The following is a 16,904-nucleotide window of genomic DNA, read 5'->3' as shown; positions in this document are numbered from 1 at the left end:
TGGTATACTCAAGTGTGTGTCTGTATGAAGGAACATGTCAAGGGTTAGATAAAGACACAGAATGCCATAGTGCTGATCCTTTATAAAGATGTACAAGTCACTGCCTATCAGTCTGATCCATTATTAAAGACAGACCCTTCCGTATTGTGCTCTAATTTAAACCGTTATTTTTAGTGTTGCTCTATTGCGGATCCGAATGTAAGAAGCAGATCATGTCACTTGTACTGTAAAAAGATGCCCTTTTTCGAAGGCATTGTTGATGCTGCATCTTGTAGTACCACAGCCTTCGATATCGACAGCAGTTACATGTGTGTAACAACTCAGCCAGCTTTCCTTAAACATGGTCAAATAAATGGACAGAATATGCACAAAAAACAAAGTCCCTTTAGAAAATCACATTAGCATGTTCTAAATACATATAATATGCTCAATCGCCTCTCCAGTAGCATCATGTACAATTACACAAAAGAGTTTGAGGAACAGTTGATTATCTACAGTTGTTCTTGCCTATTGAAGGGTACACAGTTCATACTTCAGCAGGTACTGAAAAGGTGCAGAGTCTACTGCCATACAAAATTGTAATTTTGTATTTTTTTTAGCTTTGTTTAAAAAGTCACTGTGCTAGATTTCATTGTTTGGACAAAATCAGATTATAAAGCAGGTAGCCCATATTTTTTTGTATATTTTTTTGCCAGCATGTATCATCTCACAGAATTTTGGTATGGCAACATACAGTAAATTTTGAAAGTCTTTTGCAAGAAATGCCAATATATATATATATATATATATATATATATATATATATATATATATATATATATATATATATATATATATATATATATATATATATATATATATATATATATATATATATATATATAGTAACCAATTAAATTCGGTTTGCCTAATAAGTGGAACATAAAGCAATTACAGATTCTGCGAGTATTTTAGTAGGGTATGGCCAATTATGTCAAGGCCTTCCTTGAATCCAGGCACTTCATACATCTTGCTTGCTAGGTTTCCGTTTTTTTTAAACTACGATGCCCTGTGTTTTCAGTGGGGTACAGCCAGACTGCCTTGGAGCTAATCTTCTCAGATCTCAGATGCAAAGCAAGGCTTGAGGTACAAAGGTACTTTGTATGTTGTTGAAATTACCAATCCCATGGCACTCTTTCAAGGAAGCATGACAGTGAAATTCATCGGCCACAACAGCAGTAAATTCAAGGCATCAGCAACATGAAAAAGTACATACACCCACTGTGACATACAACCAGAGGCCGTCATAGACCCCCAGATTCTAATCCTCTCACTAGTGTGTGATAAAGTATGTCCAGAACACATTTTAGTTACAGTAGTTGGTATTGAATTCTCAACTAGGCCGTCTGACTAGTCCAACTAAACCCACAAGCACGTTGCCGCTCTGAGTCAAAGTTTTGTGCTGAGTTGAATTGGCCACCAGTTGCAGTCACACATCTCTGACAACTGACACAGGTTTTTTGTTTATTCTAAAACTCTTAAGGTTTGCTACTTTTTTTGGGCCAGTCTCAGTTCTTATCGTCAGCTCAGTACCCCTCATTACCATATCCATACACCCACCACCTGTCAGGGTCTGGGGTTTATTTTTAATTTAAATTTTTACATTTATTAAAAAATAACTTAAGAATTACAGAAAGATTTTTCTCGTTTGCAGTTTTTTTTACAAGAGAAAAAATTCAGATAAGAACAAGAAGTTTTGTATTTTGTTGCGTGTGTGTGTGTGTGTGTGTGTGTGTAGGTGATGTGTTCAGCTATAGGGTCTGTAAAAAGTAATGGTATAAATCTGATACCCCTTTTCCACACGCATGTCTGAGTCGTAAGGGCCACTGGCTATTTGTCAAGCCAAACGAGTTCCAAACTGTGAAAGTCTGGCCTCACAACACATCTGAATGTGTCTCGTAGGGCCGAGCAGGGCCAGGACGGGGTTAATGATTTTCAACAGTACGCTGTGTCACTCAAAGCACTCGAGGAAGATGAACAACATGGCGTGCAGCAAGTCAGAGGAGAGAAAAGCACAGCCTTGGGAAGCTGAGGACGCTCAGTTGTATTCAGTAATATATAAAGAACGAAAACGAAGAAAACTCTAACCTCTGGATCCGCCATTCTCCGCTCAAATACAGCGCCTCTTAATACAGCATCATCTACATGCGACTCGACGTGTTCATTGTGTGTGGCGTGGCTTGGGCTCTGCAGTGGAAACACAACCAGGCTCCCTGGTGAGGCCCAGACGTGGCTCGGTAGTACAGTGCAATAGAGGTATTGATTCAGGAATGTACTGTGTAAGTTAGTTCATAATTCACATGTATACTGCAGTATTCTGAAACTAAGCAAAAAGAGATATTCTACAGATATAAAAAATACATTTAATATTTGACTTGAAGTCCAGCTGCTTCCGTACCATCACTCTACTAGCCGCTGTCACTGTTAGACAAGGGAGGTTAAGGACCATTAATGGATGGAAACTAAGATGAATTCAATCAAAAATACAGTAGCTCTATATGATTTCCCTGTTCAGTGGTGCTTTTAATCAAACTTTCAAACCTACTTTAAGAGGACATTCCCTATGCTTACATGATTGAAAAACACATAAATAATAATATAAAGCCACTCAAAGGTGTAAATGAATACTAATCATGGCCCTGTCATAGTTTTATTAACAGTACATTACATCTTTTCATCAAATTCAAAAGTAGGATACTACTGGATGGATGTAATGCTTTAACTCTCTTGTCCAATTGGAATGCCCAATGCTAAACTGAATAGTCATGTATACCCGCACATCCAATCAGGTTGCATATTGCTTCCAAGCCAGTGAAAATGCAGGACGAACCAAACGTCTTCAGGACCCTCTCAACGAGAATGATTTGTCCTGGTCCTGAAGTCTTGTTTAAAGGGGTTTATAAGCATCACAGTGATGTTGTGTGTCATTTGCATGTGTGTTTGTGAGGGATGGGATTCTGGCCTGGTTACCGCACAGAGGAATGAATGGGGCCGCTGTCTCTTTTGGAAAAGCCTTGGTCTGAATCTAGGGTCACACTGCAGGCAGGACTGTAGAGAAGTGGCTGCTGGGATAGAGTGTGCCTGTAGTGGGCGGGTGTTATCTGCGCCCCAGGAATCCTGGATGTCGATTGGCCACTCTGGTACAGGAGGCACAGCAGGCAGCTTTGTAGTAGTTGTACACACAGAGCCGGGCCTGGACCACCACGTTGCAGTTGAAATACTTGTCTCGGCAGTTCTCATCTGAAAGATACAAAGGTACCTTTATATCACTTAAAGCTAGTGCTGGGACAAACACAGGATTTTCAGGTTCAGATATTCTCTCATAATTTAAATATTCGTTCTTTTTTAAGTAATACAAGCCATTATATTGCTCTGAATGCAGGCAGCGAGCATAGCAGCAGGAGCAGGGGGAGTGGCTGTAGCCCCCGTGTGTGTGTGTCTTTATTTTACAGCAAGACCTTACAATATGGAACACGTTAAAATAGAAAAACGATGTGCTTGCATTTTTTCTGTCCCATGAGATTCTGTCTCGCACAACACGTTTTTGTCCCAGATGGCTTTCCATAGAGATCACTATGTATGCGCGCATAATCTGGTTTGTTTACTTTTGCTTCTAAAACTTTTAAATAGAGGCTCAAGATCTTCTGTGTTGATCCTGTGAGATCATATATATATATATATATATATATATATATATATATATATATATATATATATATATATATATATATAGTACTGTGCAAAAGCTTTAGGCAGGTGTGAAAAAATGCTGTAAAGTAAGAATGCTTTCAAAAATAGACATGTTAATAGATTATATTTATCAATTAACTAAATGCAAAGTGAGTGAACAGAAGAAAAATCTAAATCAAATCCATATTTGGTGTGACCACCCTTTGCCTTCAAAACAGCATCAATTCTTCTAGGTACACGTGCACAGTCAGGGATTTTGTAGGCATATAGTCAGGTGTATGATTAAACAATTATACCAAACAAGGTGCTAATGATCATCAATTCAATATATAGGTTGAAACACAATCATTAACTGAAACAGAACAGCTGTGTAGGAGGAATACAACTGGGTGAGGAACAGCCAAACTCAGCTAACAAGGTGAGGTTGCTGAAGACAGTTTACTGTCAAAAGTCATACACCATGGCAAGACTGAGCACAGCAACAAGACACAAGGTAGTTATACTGCATCAGCAAGGTCTCTCCCAGGCAGAAATTTCAAGGCAGACAGGGGTTTCCAGATGTGCTGTCCAAGCTCTTTCGAAGAAGCACAAAGAAATGGGCAACGTTGAGGACCGTAGACGCAGTGGTTGGCCAAGGAAACTTACTGTAGCAGATGAAAGACACATCATGCTTACTTCCATTCGCAATCGGAAGATGTCCAGAGTGCCATCAGCTCAGAATTGGCAGAAAACAGTGGGACCCTGGTACACCCATCTACTGTCCGGAGAAGTCTGGTCAGAAGTGGCCTTCATGGAAGACTTGCGGCCAAAAAGCCATACCTCCAAAAACAAGGCCAAGCGACTCAACTATGCACCAAAACACAGGAACTGGGGTACAGAAAAATGGCAGCAGGTGCTCTGGACTGATGAGTCAAAATTTGAAATATTTGGCTGTAGCAGAAGGCAGTTTGTTCGCCGAAGGGCTGGAGAGCGGTACACGAATGAGTGTCTGCAGGCAACAGTGAAGCATGGTGGAGGTTTCTTGCAAGTTTGGGGCTGCATTTCTGCAAATGGAGTTGGGGATTTGGTCAGAATTAATGGTCTCCTCAATGCTGAGAAGTACAGGCAGATACTTATCCATCATGCAGTACCATCAGGGAGGCATCTGATTGGCCCCAAATTTATTCTGCAGCATGACATCGACCCAAAAATTACGGCGAAAGTCATTAAGAACTATCTTCAACGTAAAGAAGAACAAGGAGTCCTGGAAGTGATGGTATGGCCCCCACAGAGCCCTGATCTCAACATCATCGAGTCTGTCTGGGATTACATGAAGAGAGAGAAGCAACTGAGGCTGCCTAAATCCACAGAAGAACTGTGGTTAGTTCTCCAAGATGTTTGGGCCAACCTACCTGCCGAGTTCCTTCAAAAACTGTGTGCAAGTGTACCTAGAAGAATTGATGCTGTTTTGAAGGCAAAGGGTGGTCACACCAAATATTGATTTGATGTAGATTTTTCTTCTGTTCACTCACTTTGCATTTTGTTAATTGATAAATATAAACTATTAACATGTCTATTTTTGAAAGCATTCTTACTTTACAGCATTTTTTCACACCTGCCTAAAACTTTTGCACAGTACTGTATATATATATATATATATATATATATATATATATATATATATATATATATATATATATATATAAATACATATATATATAAAACTGCAGTGTACAATATTTAAGGCATATTTTTTTTAAAATGTACACAAAATCTTTTATTTTTAGGACGTTTTGGGCAAAAGCCTTTTAGCTGAAGAAGGACTTTTGCCCGAAACATCCTGAAAATAAAAGATTTTTTAATCTTTTAAAAAATGTTTGTGTACATTTAAAAAAAAAAAAACTTTTTTCATATGCTGTGAAAGGAATGGCTGAGACGTGACATCAGGCCAGATGCAGGAAGCACACACAGGCAACTGCAGTTGCATTCTTTCCTGCTCGTTCCTCCTCTGGACTCCCCCACGAACATGGAGAGCTGCAGGCTTTTTATATTGTGGCCGAGGGGTTTAACTAGTTAGTAACTATCCTATTTCCCCTCGGCCACAATCTGCACGAGTTTATTAATTATGTGTGACTGCAAAAATGCACGACTGTTTTTCTATTTTACATTCATCTCACATAACACACAGAGCTCTTTTTTATTTGCCATTAATAAGTGCAAGGTATTTTTGTCATTTCTAGCGAATACGAACCTCTGATTTTTGTATCCGAATACATGTCAAAAAATATTTGTTTGAATATTGGGATCTTTGTCCCAGCACTACTTAAAGCTCTAATCCCTCTTGCACAGACATTACAATATATTGGCTTGTCACAACATTTTGCATGTAGAAAAACAGCAAAGTTAGAAAAAAGAGATCAGCTAAACATCAGCCACGCTCTAAAAAGGAGTTGTGTGCAAATGTAATACCTACAAAAAGAACAAGACACAAAAAGGGGGTCACCTAGCCCCCGCTTTCATTGAGAAAACCAAGATTCTGAAATCTTGTAGGGGAGCACTTCTTTACGGGTATTAAAAACGGGGTGCCCAGTTAGAAAATAGAACAGCTGTATGACACTGTGCTGTTGAAGACATTCGTGCATATCATATGGTTAACTATGAATGCAAAATGAAAACTGAAAATGTCACATTTCAACAGTCGGTATTGGCACATTTTCTACTCACTCTAAACTTATTCAGGGAGACTAAGTTTTATTTCTGAGCAAGGTGTCTGAGTGGGCAACAGATATTGCAGTTGTGTTGAACACAATGAACATAGCGGGTTGTGTTTGAATTAAAATCGCATTTTATTTGCCGATTGTAGCTTTAAAGGTTTGTGAAATGTTTTTCTGGCTAACTGTTTGCAAATGACAGTGCATTTCATTCCTGCTGTATATATACTTCTGTGAATCAAACTATTTCTGAATATTCCACTAGAGGGCAACATGTGCTGGAGTAAAAGTTGTGAGTCACCCAGTGCTTTACACTGTTTTTGAGAGGGTTAGTAGAAGTTTACTTTAAGCACTGTTTAAGCTAGGAGACCGTAAGAAAACCTTCCTTAATAAAATCGGGGTGATAACAGGGATGCATGAGAACGGGTTTTGTTAACTAGAGGATAGGAAAGGCATGTGTTGGGGTCAAATGAAGAACAGGTGTCCCAGACAATACATGTCTTCAAGGGGTTTTAGCTAATGAAAACATTACATATATTTGAGCTGTCACGCACTTCTATTTGCTACATAAACTGTCAGTCAGAATGATGAAACAGAATGACTTGGGGTGGGGCACTTATTTCCCATTTTATCCCACTCAGACTCCTAACTTACTAAATCATTTTTGGTGTCTTGAATAGCTAATCATATCCTCCTTTAAAACCTGTTAATGATCAAGCCAACTTACAAGTGCAGTGGTTCCCCTAAATATTATTTATTTTTAGGAATGCAGAACGATTAGGGGTGGAACTTTTATCACCCACAAGTGTAGTGGTACCCCAGATATTATGTACTGCCAACAGGGGCATCCGTTCTTCATTTTACCCCAAAAGATGATGTGTGTCAAGAGTAATGCCATATTTGTACTGGTTTTGGCAGTCACCATTACAGCATCATGCTTTAGGGTACGATGAAGAACAATTGTCCCACAAAGTCATTCTGCATTGGTAGTAAATGGGTAATATTTGGGAGTACCACGTACCTGTGGGACAGAGATATTGTGCATTATCTTTTCAGGGATACCAAGATGTTAAGTAAGCAAGGGGTGCTAAAAGACCCACCCTAGTCGTTCTACATTCATAAAAAATTGATACCATTTTGGGGTAACACTGACTGCACTTCTAAGATGCAGAACCAGTCTGCTTTACATTAATATTTTTTTTTTGCATACTGTATATTAAAGAGGAGATGAAAGCGCCAATACATGTCTCAGCCTTAACTTAGTACCGGTGTAAATCTCAAAGCATGAAGTCATCTCAAAACCAAAAGGTCACATGACCTCAATATGGCAGCCATCTTCAAGGTCCAGGTGAAGGATGATTTCCATCACTGAAAATATGGAAGAATTTTCATAGGTTTATGGGATATTAAAAATATATATATCTTGCATCATGTGACAGGGTAGAGGTCCTGCACACGGGGGGAATATGTTTTGTAATTGTTTAATTGTGTAATTGTTTTATTAATTTAATTAGCGACACCTGCTTGTAAGTAAGGCAGGTGGATATAAGCAGGTCTGAAATGTTTGGTTTCTGGCTGCGTTAAGGCTAACACTGAAGGACGCCTGGGTGGTCAGACCTGACAAGGTACTGTGTGTAACTTTTGTGCTGTGCGTGACGGGTAAACAGCATAGCTGTCCGGTATAGCTAAAAACAAAGAAAAGTTTAGTTTAGCACTCCTGGAAGGAGTTAGACTTTTGTTTGATTTGTTTGAGGCTGTGTGGTCCAGTGGTTAAAGAAAATGACTTGTAAACAGGAGGTCCATGGTTCAAATCCTATCTGACTCACTGTGTGACCCTGAGCAAGTCACTTAACCTCCTTGTGCTCTGTCTTTCGGGTGAGACATTGTTATAAGTGACTCTGCAGCTGATGCATAGTTCACACACCCTAGTTTCTGTAAGTCGCCTTGGATAAAGGCGTCTACTAAATAAACAAATAATAATAATTTATTTTTTATATAAATAATGATATTTTATTTCCTACCACTGGTTCTGGAGTGTTCATTTTTCACTAGAAGACAATGTTTAAAGGTCCTGCAAGTGACAAACTTACCCCGGTTTGTCACATATACTAGGTTAAAGAAAGATCAATTTCATGCCTTTGTTTCAGGTAATCCTTCACTTCCTAGGTGACTTGGGGTGGGGGAGCTGACTTGCTTCACCGTCATGACATACATTGACTGCTGAGGTGGAATGACATAGCAACTGCATGCAAATCGAGGAAATCTATTAATGACCCAGACAATTGTGAAAATCCACAACCGACTTCCGTGGAATTATTCAATTAGATAACCTTACTAGGGGAAATGTTGTGCTAAGAAGGGATATGCTTTGATGGGCTAAACGGCCACTTCTGATTCCCAAACTTTTCTTATATTTAGGAATAAAAGTCAGTTTATTGAGGAATGGAACTTCCTTCCAGAACAATTAAACCAGCTTGTAGAATGTAAAGCCAGTGCTGTCCTGGCTGACCATTGTTGGCCAAACACCCTATTCACAGTGTTATGGATAATGTTACACAACCCCTGTACCCTTTCACATTCGGACCCAAAAAACAAATTGCGCATCCTGTTGCGCATATGGACTCAGCAGCCTCTGCCACTCACCTATCTCAGGTGCGCAGGGCTCGGTGTTACACGTCTCCCTCTCCTCAGGCCTGAGCTGGGCCTCACAGTGGTCACTGGTTGTCATGTCGTCAGAAAGACAACGCACCTCCCGGACCCGAAACCCGCCCTCGCACGACTTGGAGCACTGTGGAGGAAGCGAGAGAGGGCTCAGTTACCTTCAGAGCACCAAGATCATCTTACAATATAATTTACCACACAATAATAGTAAAAGCATAGTGACGTGTAGTAAAGCATGGGCATGGGCATTCTAAAGCACAGAGAGGTATAGAAAACCATGGTCAATTATGGCAAAAGCATAGGAAAATTATAATTGCAAAATGACTTGCAGTATATGTTATCACTGCACCGATTATATTAACAACTGGGTGATGTGTGTTTATAAAACTCTTTAGCAAAGATTTTAATTAAAAGAATATATAAAATACCCTTTTTAACAGCGGCACAGCATGCTTGTGTCAGTCAAAATGTTAATGAATCTGGAGAACTCCCAATTTAAACATTAATGAGTTGTAACGAACACTGATGTGAAATGCTGGCTTAATCTGACCCAAAAAAGATTCAAACCGTATGAAGTAGAACAAAAGAGCGGCTTAAGGAGAAATGCATGATGGTTCTGAAGTCTGCTCTCTGTCAGACTATCTCTTTACAGCACTAGTGATGTAGTGCCATCAGGAGGTCAGCTGGACCGCACGGTACTTACCGAGCTCCAGTCTGTGTGGTACCACTTAGCGCCGCAGGCTTTAAGGGAGCAGGTTTGCTGGTTGAGTGGTCGTTCTAGAGAGGCACACTCAAAGGGCTGCAGGACTGTGAAGCTGTCCTCTGATTTCTGAAGACACACCACCTCTCTCTGCTGAGTGCCACTGCCACACTCTGCAGAACACTGGCCACCAGGAAACAAATGGTGTTATTATAGTCATGTATAAGAGAAAAGGGAATGTCCAGAGAGTTAACATAGGGAATCAGGTCACTATGTGCATAATTGTATAATTATAAAATGACCCCTATTGTCTAATGTCTCGCCTGGTGTTCTCTCTGCCTCGCTTCTCCCATGCAACTCCACTGCTCCGCTCACTCCACTGGCTCCCGATCACCGCTCGCATTCAGTTTAAGACTCATCTCTCCCTACACCCCCACTCAACCACTCCGCTCCTCCTGCACTAGAAGACTGGCTGTACATCCTCTACGCTCCCCTGCCTCCAGAGCCCGCTCCTTCTCCACCCTCGCCCCGTAGTGGTGGAATGACCTTCCTACAGATGTCAGGACTGCCCAGTCCCTGACATCTTCCGGCGCCTCCTAAAGACTCACCTCTTGCTCTACCCACTCCTCCACCCTCACTCGGCTCTATCCACTCTTCTACCCTCACTGCTCTATCCACTCCTCCACCCTCACTGCTCTATCCACTCCACCCTCACTCTGCTCTATCCACTCCTCCACCCTCACTCTGCTCTATCCACTCCACCCTCACTCGGCTCTATCCACTCCACCCTCACTCTGCTCTACCCACTCCTCCATCCTCACTGCTCTATCCACTCCTCCATCCTCACTGCTCTATCCACTCCACCCTCACTCTGCTCTATCCACTCCTCCACCCTCACTCTGCTCTACCCACTCCTCCACTCTCACTCGGCTCTATCCACTCTTCTACCCTCACTGCTCTATCCACTCCTCCACCCTCACTCTGCTCTGACTCCTCCACCCTCACGCTGCTCTATCCACTCTTCCACCCTCACTCTACTCTATCCTCTCCTCCACTCTCACTGCTCAATCCACTCCTCCACCCTCACTCAGTTCTATCCACTCCTCCACCCTCACTCTGCTCTATCCACTCCTCTATCCTCACTGCTCTATCCACTCCACCCTCACTCTGATCTATCCACACCACCCTCACTCTGCTCTATCCACCCCACCCTCACTCTGCTCTACCCACTCCTCCACCCTCACTCGGCTCTATCCACTCTTCTACCCTCACTGCTCAATCCACTCCTCCACCCTCACTCAGTTCTATCCACTCCTCCACCCTCACTCTGCTCTATCCACTCCTCCACCCTCACTGCTCTATCCACTCCACCCTCACTCTGCTCTATCCACACCACCCTCACTCTGCTCTATCCACTTCACCCTCACTCTGCTCTATCCACTCCTCAACCCTCACTCTGCTCTATCCACTCCACCCTCACTCTGCTCTATCCACTTCACCCTCACTCTGCTCTATCCACTCCTCCACCCTCACTCTGCTCTATCCACTCCACCCTCACTCTGCTCTATCCACTCCTCCACCCTCACTCTGCTCTATCCACTCCACCCTCACTCTGCTCTATCCACTTCACCCTCACTCTGCTCTATCCACTCCTCCACCCTCACTCTGCTCTATCCACTCCACCCTCACTCTGCTCTATCCACTCCTCCACCCTCACTCTGCTCTATCCACTCCACCCTCACTCTGCTCTATCCACTTCACCCTCACTCTGCTCTATCCACTCCTCCACCCTCACTCTGCTCTATCCACTCCTCCACCCTCACTCTGCTCTATCCACTCCACCCTCACTCTGCTCTATCCACTCCTCCACCCTCACTCTGCTCTACCCACTCCTCCATCCTCACTGCTCTATCCACTCCTCCAACCTCACTCGGCTCTATCCACTCTTCTACACTCACTGCTCTATCCACTCCTCCACCCTCACTGCTCTATCCACTCCACCCTCACTCTGCTCTATCCACACCACCCTCACTCTGCTCTATCCACACCACCCTCACTCTGCTCTATCCACCCCACCCTCACTCTGCTCTATCCACTCCTCCACCCTCACTCTGCTCTATCCACTCCTCCACCCTCACTCTGCTCTATCCACTCCACCCTCACTCTGCTCTATCCACTCCTCCACCCTCACTCTGCTCTATCCACACCACCCTCACTCTGCTCTACCCACTCCACCCTCACTCTGCTCTATCCACTCCTCAACCCTCACTCTGCTCTATCCACTCCACCCTCACTCTGCTCTATCCACTTCACCCTCACTCGGCCCTATCCACTCCTCTACCCTCACTCTGCTCTATCCAGTCCTCCACCCTCACTGCTCTATCCACTCCTCCACTCTCACTCCTCTATCCACTCCACCCTCACTCTGCTCTATCCACTCCTCCACCCTCACTCTGCTCTATCCACTCCACCCTCACTCTGCTCTATCCGCTCCTCCACCCTCTCTCTGCTCTATCCACTCCTCCACCCTCACTCGGTTCTAGCACTATCATAATCCATCCGTTCTCAAGGCTCTTGCTCTCTTTTTGCAATTAACAGGATTCTTTTTATTTTACTTAAGAACACCAATATGCTTCAACAGGAAGCAGAAAATGTGAATATTTGGCACAAGTAATACCAAGCAGTGCATAAAAGCACAAGCATTGTCTTTAAATTGGACTAGTGTGATTACTCAGTTATCTGTAAAGATTAACTTGTTTTAAGTATGACGTCATAAGGCAAACCCAGGCATTGCGGTCCAGTGTTAGGTGGTGTATTATGCTCTGTTGGAGCGATGAGGGTAAACGAAGGTGCTCACCTGACTCCAGCTGCCTGCGAACCACTGCACTCGGCTCTCGCAGGGGCCGTTATTACACGCCATGGCCTCTGCAGGGCGCTCGTGGCCACACCCCTCCAGGGGGAGGCTGCTTATGTGATTGGTCATGCACAGCACGGATCGGGACCTGACTCCGACCCCACAATCCGCAGAACACTGCAGGGAGACATGCAAATACAGAAATCAGAAACCATAACAACAGATGTGACTTAACCATGGAAAGGAGCTGGGGGGTAAACTGCTTTCATAGGACTGAATTTCACCTTTAACCCCTCTAAATTTATCCTGTAATGTATATTCCTTTATGATGTACGTTTATGCAGGGAAGCAGAGAAAGTGTCTTTAGCCTCACACTTCGGGCCAATGGGAATACACTGAACACGTGAACACACAGTGACTCACAGATAGAACCAATCACAGGGTTAGGGTCACACAGCAACAGAGACAGAGTTAAACAACGGCAGGAAATACAGAGGGGGAAGGGAACGCAATTACAAACAACGGAAACGACATAAGACACACACACAACATGTAAACACACATACACAGAAGTACAGTACAACACAAATGCACAGACTGTTACACTATATTACTCTGACACACATCACTTTGATCTTTACAGTAAAGGGACTTAAATTGACTGTTGTTTTCTTAAATCGGTTGGACTGGTTAAAACCCAGAACAACTGTGAGCTATCAGCTTGACCAAGTGCTGGATTGTGGTGGGCAACATATTTAATTTACTGTAGAGAGGATAACTGAATCCTGGTCAGCCTAAAAGAGTAACTACATAAACTCAGGTCAGGAGAGGTTATTTTACTGTATGTGCTTGTGGCAGAGCAAGAATGTGGCTGTTCCTAATGGAATAATTGGTGTTAATTGGGAACAGCCACATCCTATAAAAAGAGAGCCTGAAGCTTCATTAGGGAGACTACCAGGGAGCTGGGGAGAGAGAGAGAGAGAGAGAGAGAGAGAGAGAGAGAGAGAGAGAGAGAGAGGGAGAGAGAGAGAGAGAGAAAGAGAGAGAGAGAGAGAGTTATTTAAAAACTCACCATGATAGTGCAAGACTTTTGGCTCTGTGAGCTGTGTTTTTGTTTATAAGTTTGCTTTAAGAAAAATAAACTTGTCAGTTCTTCAGTCTAAGCAGTATCCACAATGGTTGGCATGCAAACAAATATTTACAAAACTACAAGAACAAACAGCATTTAAGGGCAAGACAGGGTTACGAAACAGACGTATTTCTCATATGAACACAATTATAATAATTTCAGAACTATCCTGCACATCATGCATGTTATTTACATGGCAAATCCATTAATCACCTTGCATTGTAGAGAACAAAGGAACAAGGTAAATTAGATAATCTTACCACCTAAGACTGAAGTGAAAGTGATTGAAATCAGTCCTGTTGTTCTCCAATAATAAAGTTACCTAAATAAAGTTATTGCAGAACTTCACCTACTTATCAATTTTCCCAATGAAATCCCTTGTACAGTAGTTGATAAACAAATGGGGTACTGAACCTCCCCCTATTTCAAACCACTTTATATCCCACATGGGTGTATTGTGAAAACGGGATGAAGCGGGGGTGCAGACTGAACTCTGATCACACTGCAAAGCTGGGATCTGTTTTACAGATTGGAACAGGCTCTGTCCAATGTGTACACATGCTTGCGCTGCTCAGACACACGAAGAGCACCGGAAAAGATTGTTTACATTCTTCACACACAAAGAGAAATTGGACAAAATAAATGTGTACTCTCCACTGCCAGATCTGCAGCTTGGTCTGTATCATGCCAATTGCACCGGCCAAGTCTATCCCTCTGGGGCTGCACAACCTCTACAAAACTGTTTCCAAGACTCTTTACAGAGGTTTATTAGGTAGCTTACATTTCAGCTGTAGCTATCTATCTATTTGTATCTATCAATCTATTTATACCTCTAGTGTTGCTTGGTAACTTATTAGCTACAAAATGCATCTAATAAAATAGAACTAACTAGCTCACCATGATCATTTTTTTTAACATTTATTTTCTGGTTACACTAAAAAGAAAAATAGCATCTATATTAAAAACTGAACACAATACTGTTAGTCTCATGGGGCAGGACTCCTGTGGGTCCCCCCTGAAGAAATGACAGTAATAGTCATTTCTTCAGGGGTAATCTCCTCCAGTGCACTCACTTAAATCCTCCACATCTCTCCACCACAGTAATATGTTTTAAAAACTATAATGAGCCAAAACATAGATGTATATATTATGGACTTGCATGTAAGAGTGGTGTACAGTGAAATCTTTGTGTGGGAATGCACAGTAAATGCATGGCACAGGCATGGAAAAAGCAAGGGAAAGTGCACATTTACAACTTAAAGAGCAGAAGTCAAGTAAACGGTTAACCTTTAGACCAACACGTTTGGTGTGATGATCAGCAGGATTAAAGGATCTCCTTTGCATGGTAGAAGTACTGCACTAACACTAAGCACACCTGTGCTGTCTAAGTAAAACACAGATACTTTAGGAGAGCATGCTGTGATATAATATATGTAGAAAATATGCTGAAATAAACCTGCACAAGCAATGCATGCGGAAATGCAATGTACCCCACTAAGGAGGGATAGGTTGCACTGTAATGAGAGCACCTGTGTCAAAACCAGTAGAGCAGACACACACCCATTGTCCTTTTACAAGTTCATACAGTTTAGTTTGATAGGGAGATAGACTGAGGGACCTATTTTCCCATTATTATTACCACCCCTAATTGATAAATAAGGGTCTATTAAATGAATTGAAAAATGGAGGATATAAAAACTGTCCCTGCTTAAAATGTTTTTGATAAGACCCTTCTTGACTTTGTTTTATTTTAAGAGGCTTGGCTTAACAGAAACACAGCATACTGTACAATTATTTATGAATGCCTGTGCTCATCACTTCCTTTACAAACTGACAGTTTGAGCTAACGTCTGCCGGAAAGGGCTGCAATAAATCCCCTCACTGACATTCTGTAAATATCTCAATAAACAAAAGAAGAAACACAACTCCATCTCTCAAACCCCCGCACTTTTCCACTTAAGAGACACCCATTCTGCTGTAGATTTTGGCAGAGGAAGTGTTTTGGCTACACTGTGAAGGAGCTGACCCTCCTTCCTTAACTTGACCACAGTTATACAGAAATTCCCGGCTGAGCTCTTTAGATTTGGCCAATGCGTTCGACTCCGAAGACATGCAGCCAGCTCTTCCTTCACACTGTATAGCCAGCAAACATCAAAGATTGGATAAATGGACCAACTCCATACCACCCCAGACACTAACCATGTTATGTACCTTACAGGCACATCTATTTGTCTGATGCCTCCAATCACCTGAACACATTGTTCATTGGGTTTAATGTTATTTTGGATTACTGAACCCAACCTTTTAGAAACACTACTAGGAAAGCATGCCAGTGTTTTAAGACAGTACATGTGTAGTCAGGAGGCAATCCATGTATTATCTAAGCACAACTCTGGTTACTAAGACAACTAAACTCTCCTTCCAGCATTAGTCATTTCTCAATGTCAGTTAAAAAATATCCATACCACAAAAGCTATGGTATTGCCTACTACTAGGACTACTATGACTACTAGTAAATAATAATAGTGAACTTTGCATATTAAAGAGGGACCTATTACTTGTGCTACTTGTAATTTACAGTCTGACTGTCCCAGATTATAAACATTTTGTGTGTTAAAAAAGGATTTTTAAAATACTTATAGTATATCAGTATCTCTATGTCTTAACCAAGAGATGTTTTATTGCTTAGTAAAATATGTATGTGTTTATTACACTCCGTCAGGGCTACTGAATGAAAAAAAAAAACGGTAGCTTACATGATTATTGATATACAGTTAAATCATTTTTATTGAAACTGTTCCAAGGAACATTGAACAGTTTCTATAGTGCAATTTATCATGGAGGGAATACTGCTTGGCTAGGCCCAAATCATGATGCCATAACCCAATTACAGGAGCTTTACATTGCTTCTATGTAGCTCAGGTTTGTATAATTTTTATTTGATAAAAACCCAACCCAAAAAGGTTCAGAATGACTGGAAAATACAAGATGATGCAATAGACCACTATAATTTAAGCCAGGTTTTGTCATGGATAGTTTGTTCTCCATTGATTCAAACCCTGGAAACCACACAGCGGCCCTGCAGCCCTAAGGACGAGTAAGTCCAGGCCAGTCTCTCTGCTGCTCTGAAGGACTGTACTA

The 16,904-nt window shown here is 42.0% G+C and overlaps 1 protein-coding gene across 2 annotated transcripts in view; it reads right to left on the bottom strand.

Moving 5' to 3' along the window:
* Positions 1 to 895: 895 nt before the first annotated feature.
* Positions 896 to 16,904, bottom strand: part of LOC117429867 (thrombospondin type-1 domain-containing protein 4-like) — a 157,012-nt gene continuing 141,003 nt past the window's right edge. For both annotated transcript variants that reach the window (XM_058998449.1, XM_058998450.1), the window contains 4 exons: positions 12,638 to 12,811; positions 9,784 to 9,963; positions 9,063 to 9,207; positions 896 to 3,279 (listed from right to left, as the gene is read on the bottom strand). In XM_058998449.1, the coding sequence (XP_058854432.1) occupies positions 3,137 to 3,279; positions 9,063 to 9,207; positions 9,784 to 9,963; positions 12,638 to 12,811 (642 nt within the window). In that variant the 3' untranslated portion in view covers positions 896 to 3,136. The remainder of the gene's footprint in view (positions 3,280 to 9,062; positions 9,208 to 9,783; positions 9,964 to 12,637; positions 12,812 to 16,904) is intronic.

Source organism: Acipenser ruthenus, chromosome 24 (genome assembly GCF_902713425.1).
Source record: "Acipenser ruthenus chromosome 24, fAciRut3.2 maternal haplotype, whole genome shotgun sequence".
In the NCBI taxonomy this organism is placed as follows: domain Eukaryota; kingdom Metazoa; phylum Chordata; class Actinopteri; order Acipenseriformes; family Acipenseridae; genus Acipenser; species Acipenser ruthenus.
The sequence above is the reverse complement of the archived record's forward strand: the minus strand, read 5'-3'. Positions and strand labels throughout refer to the sequence as shown.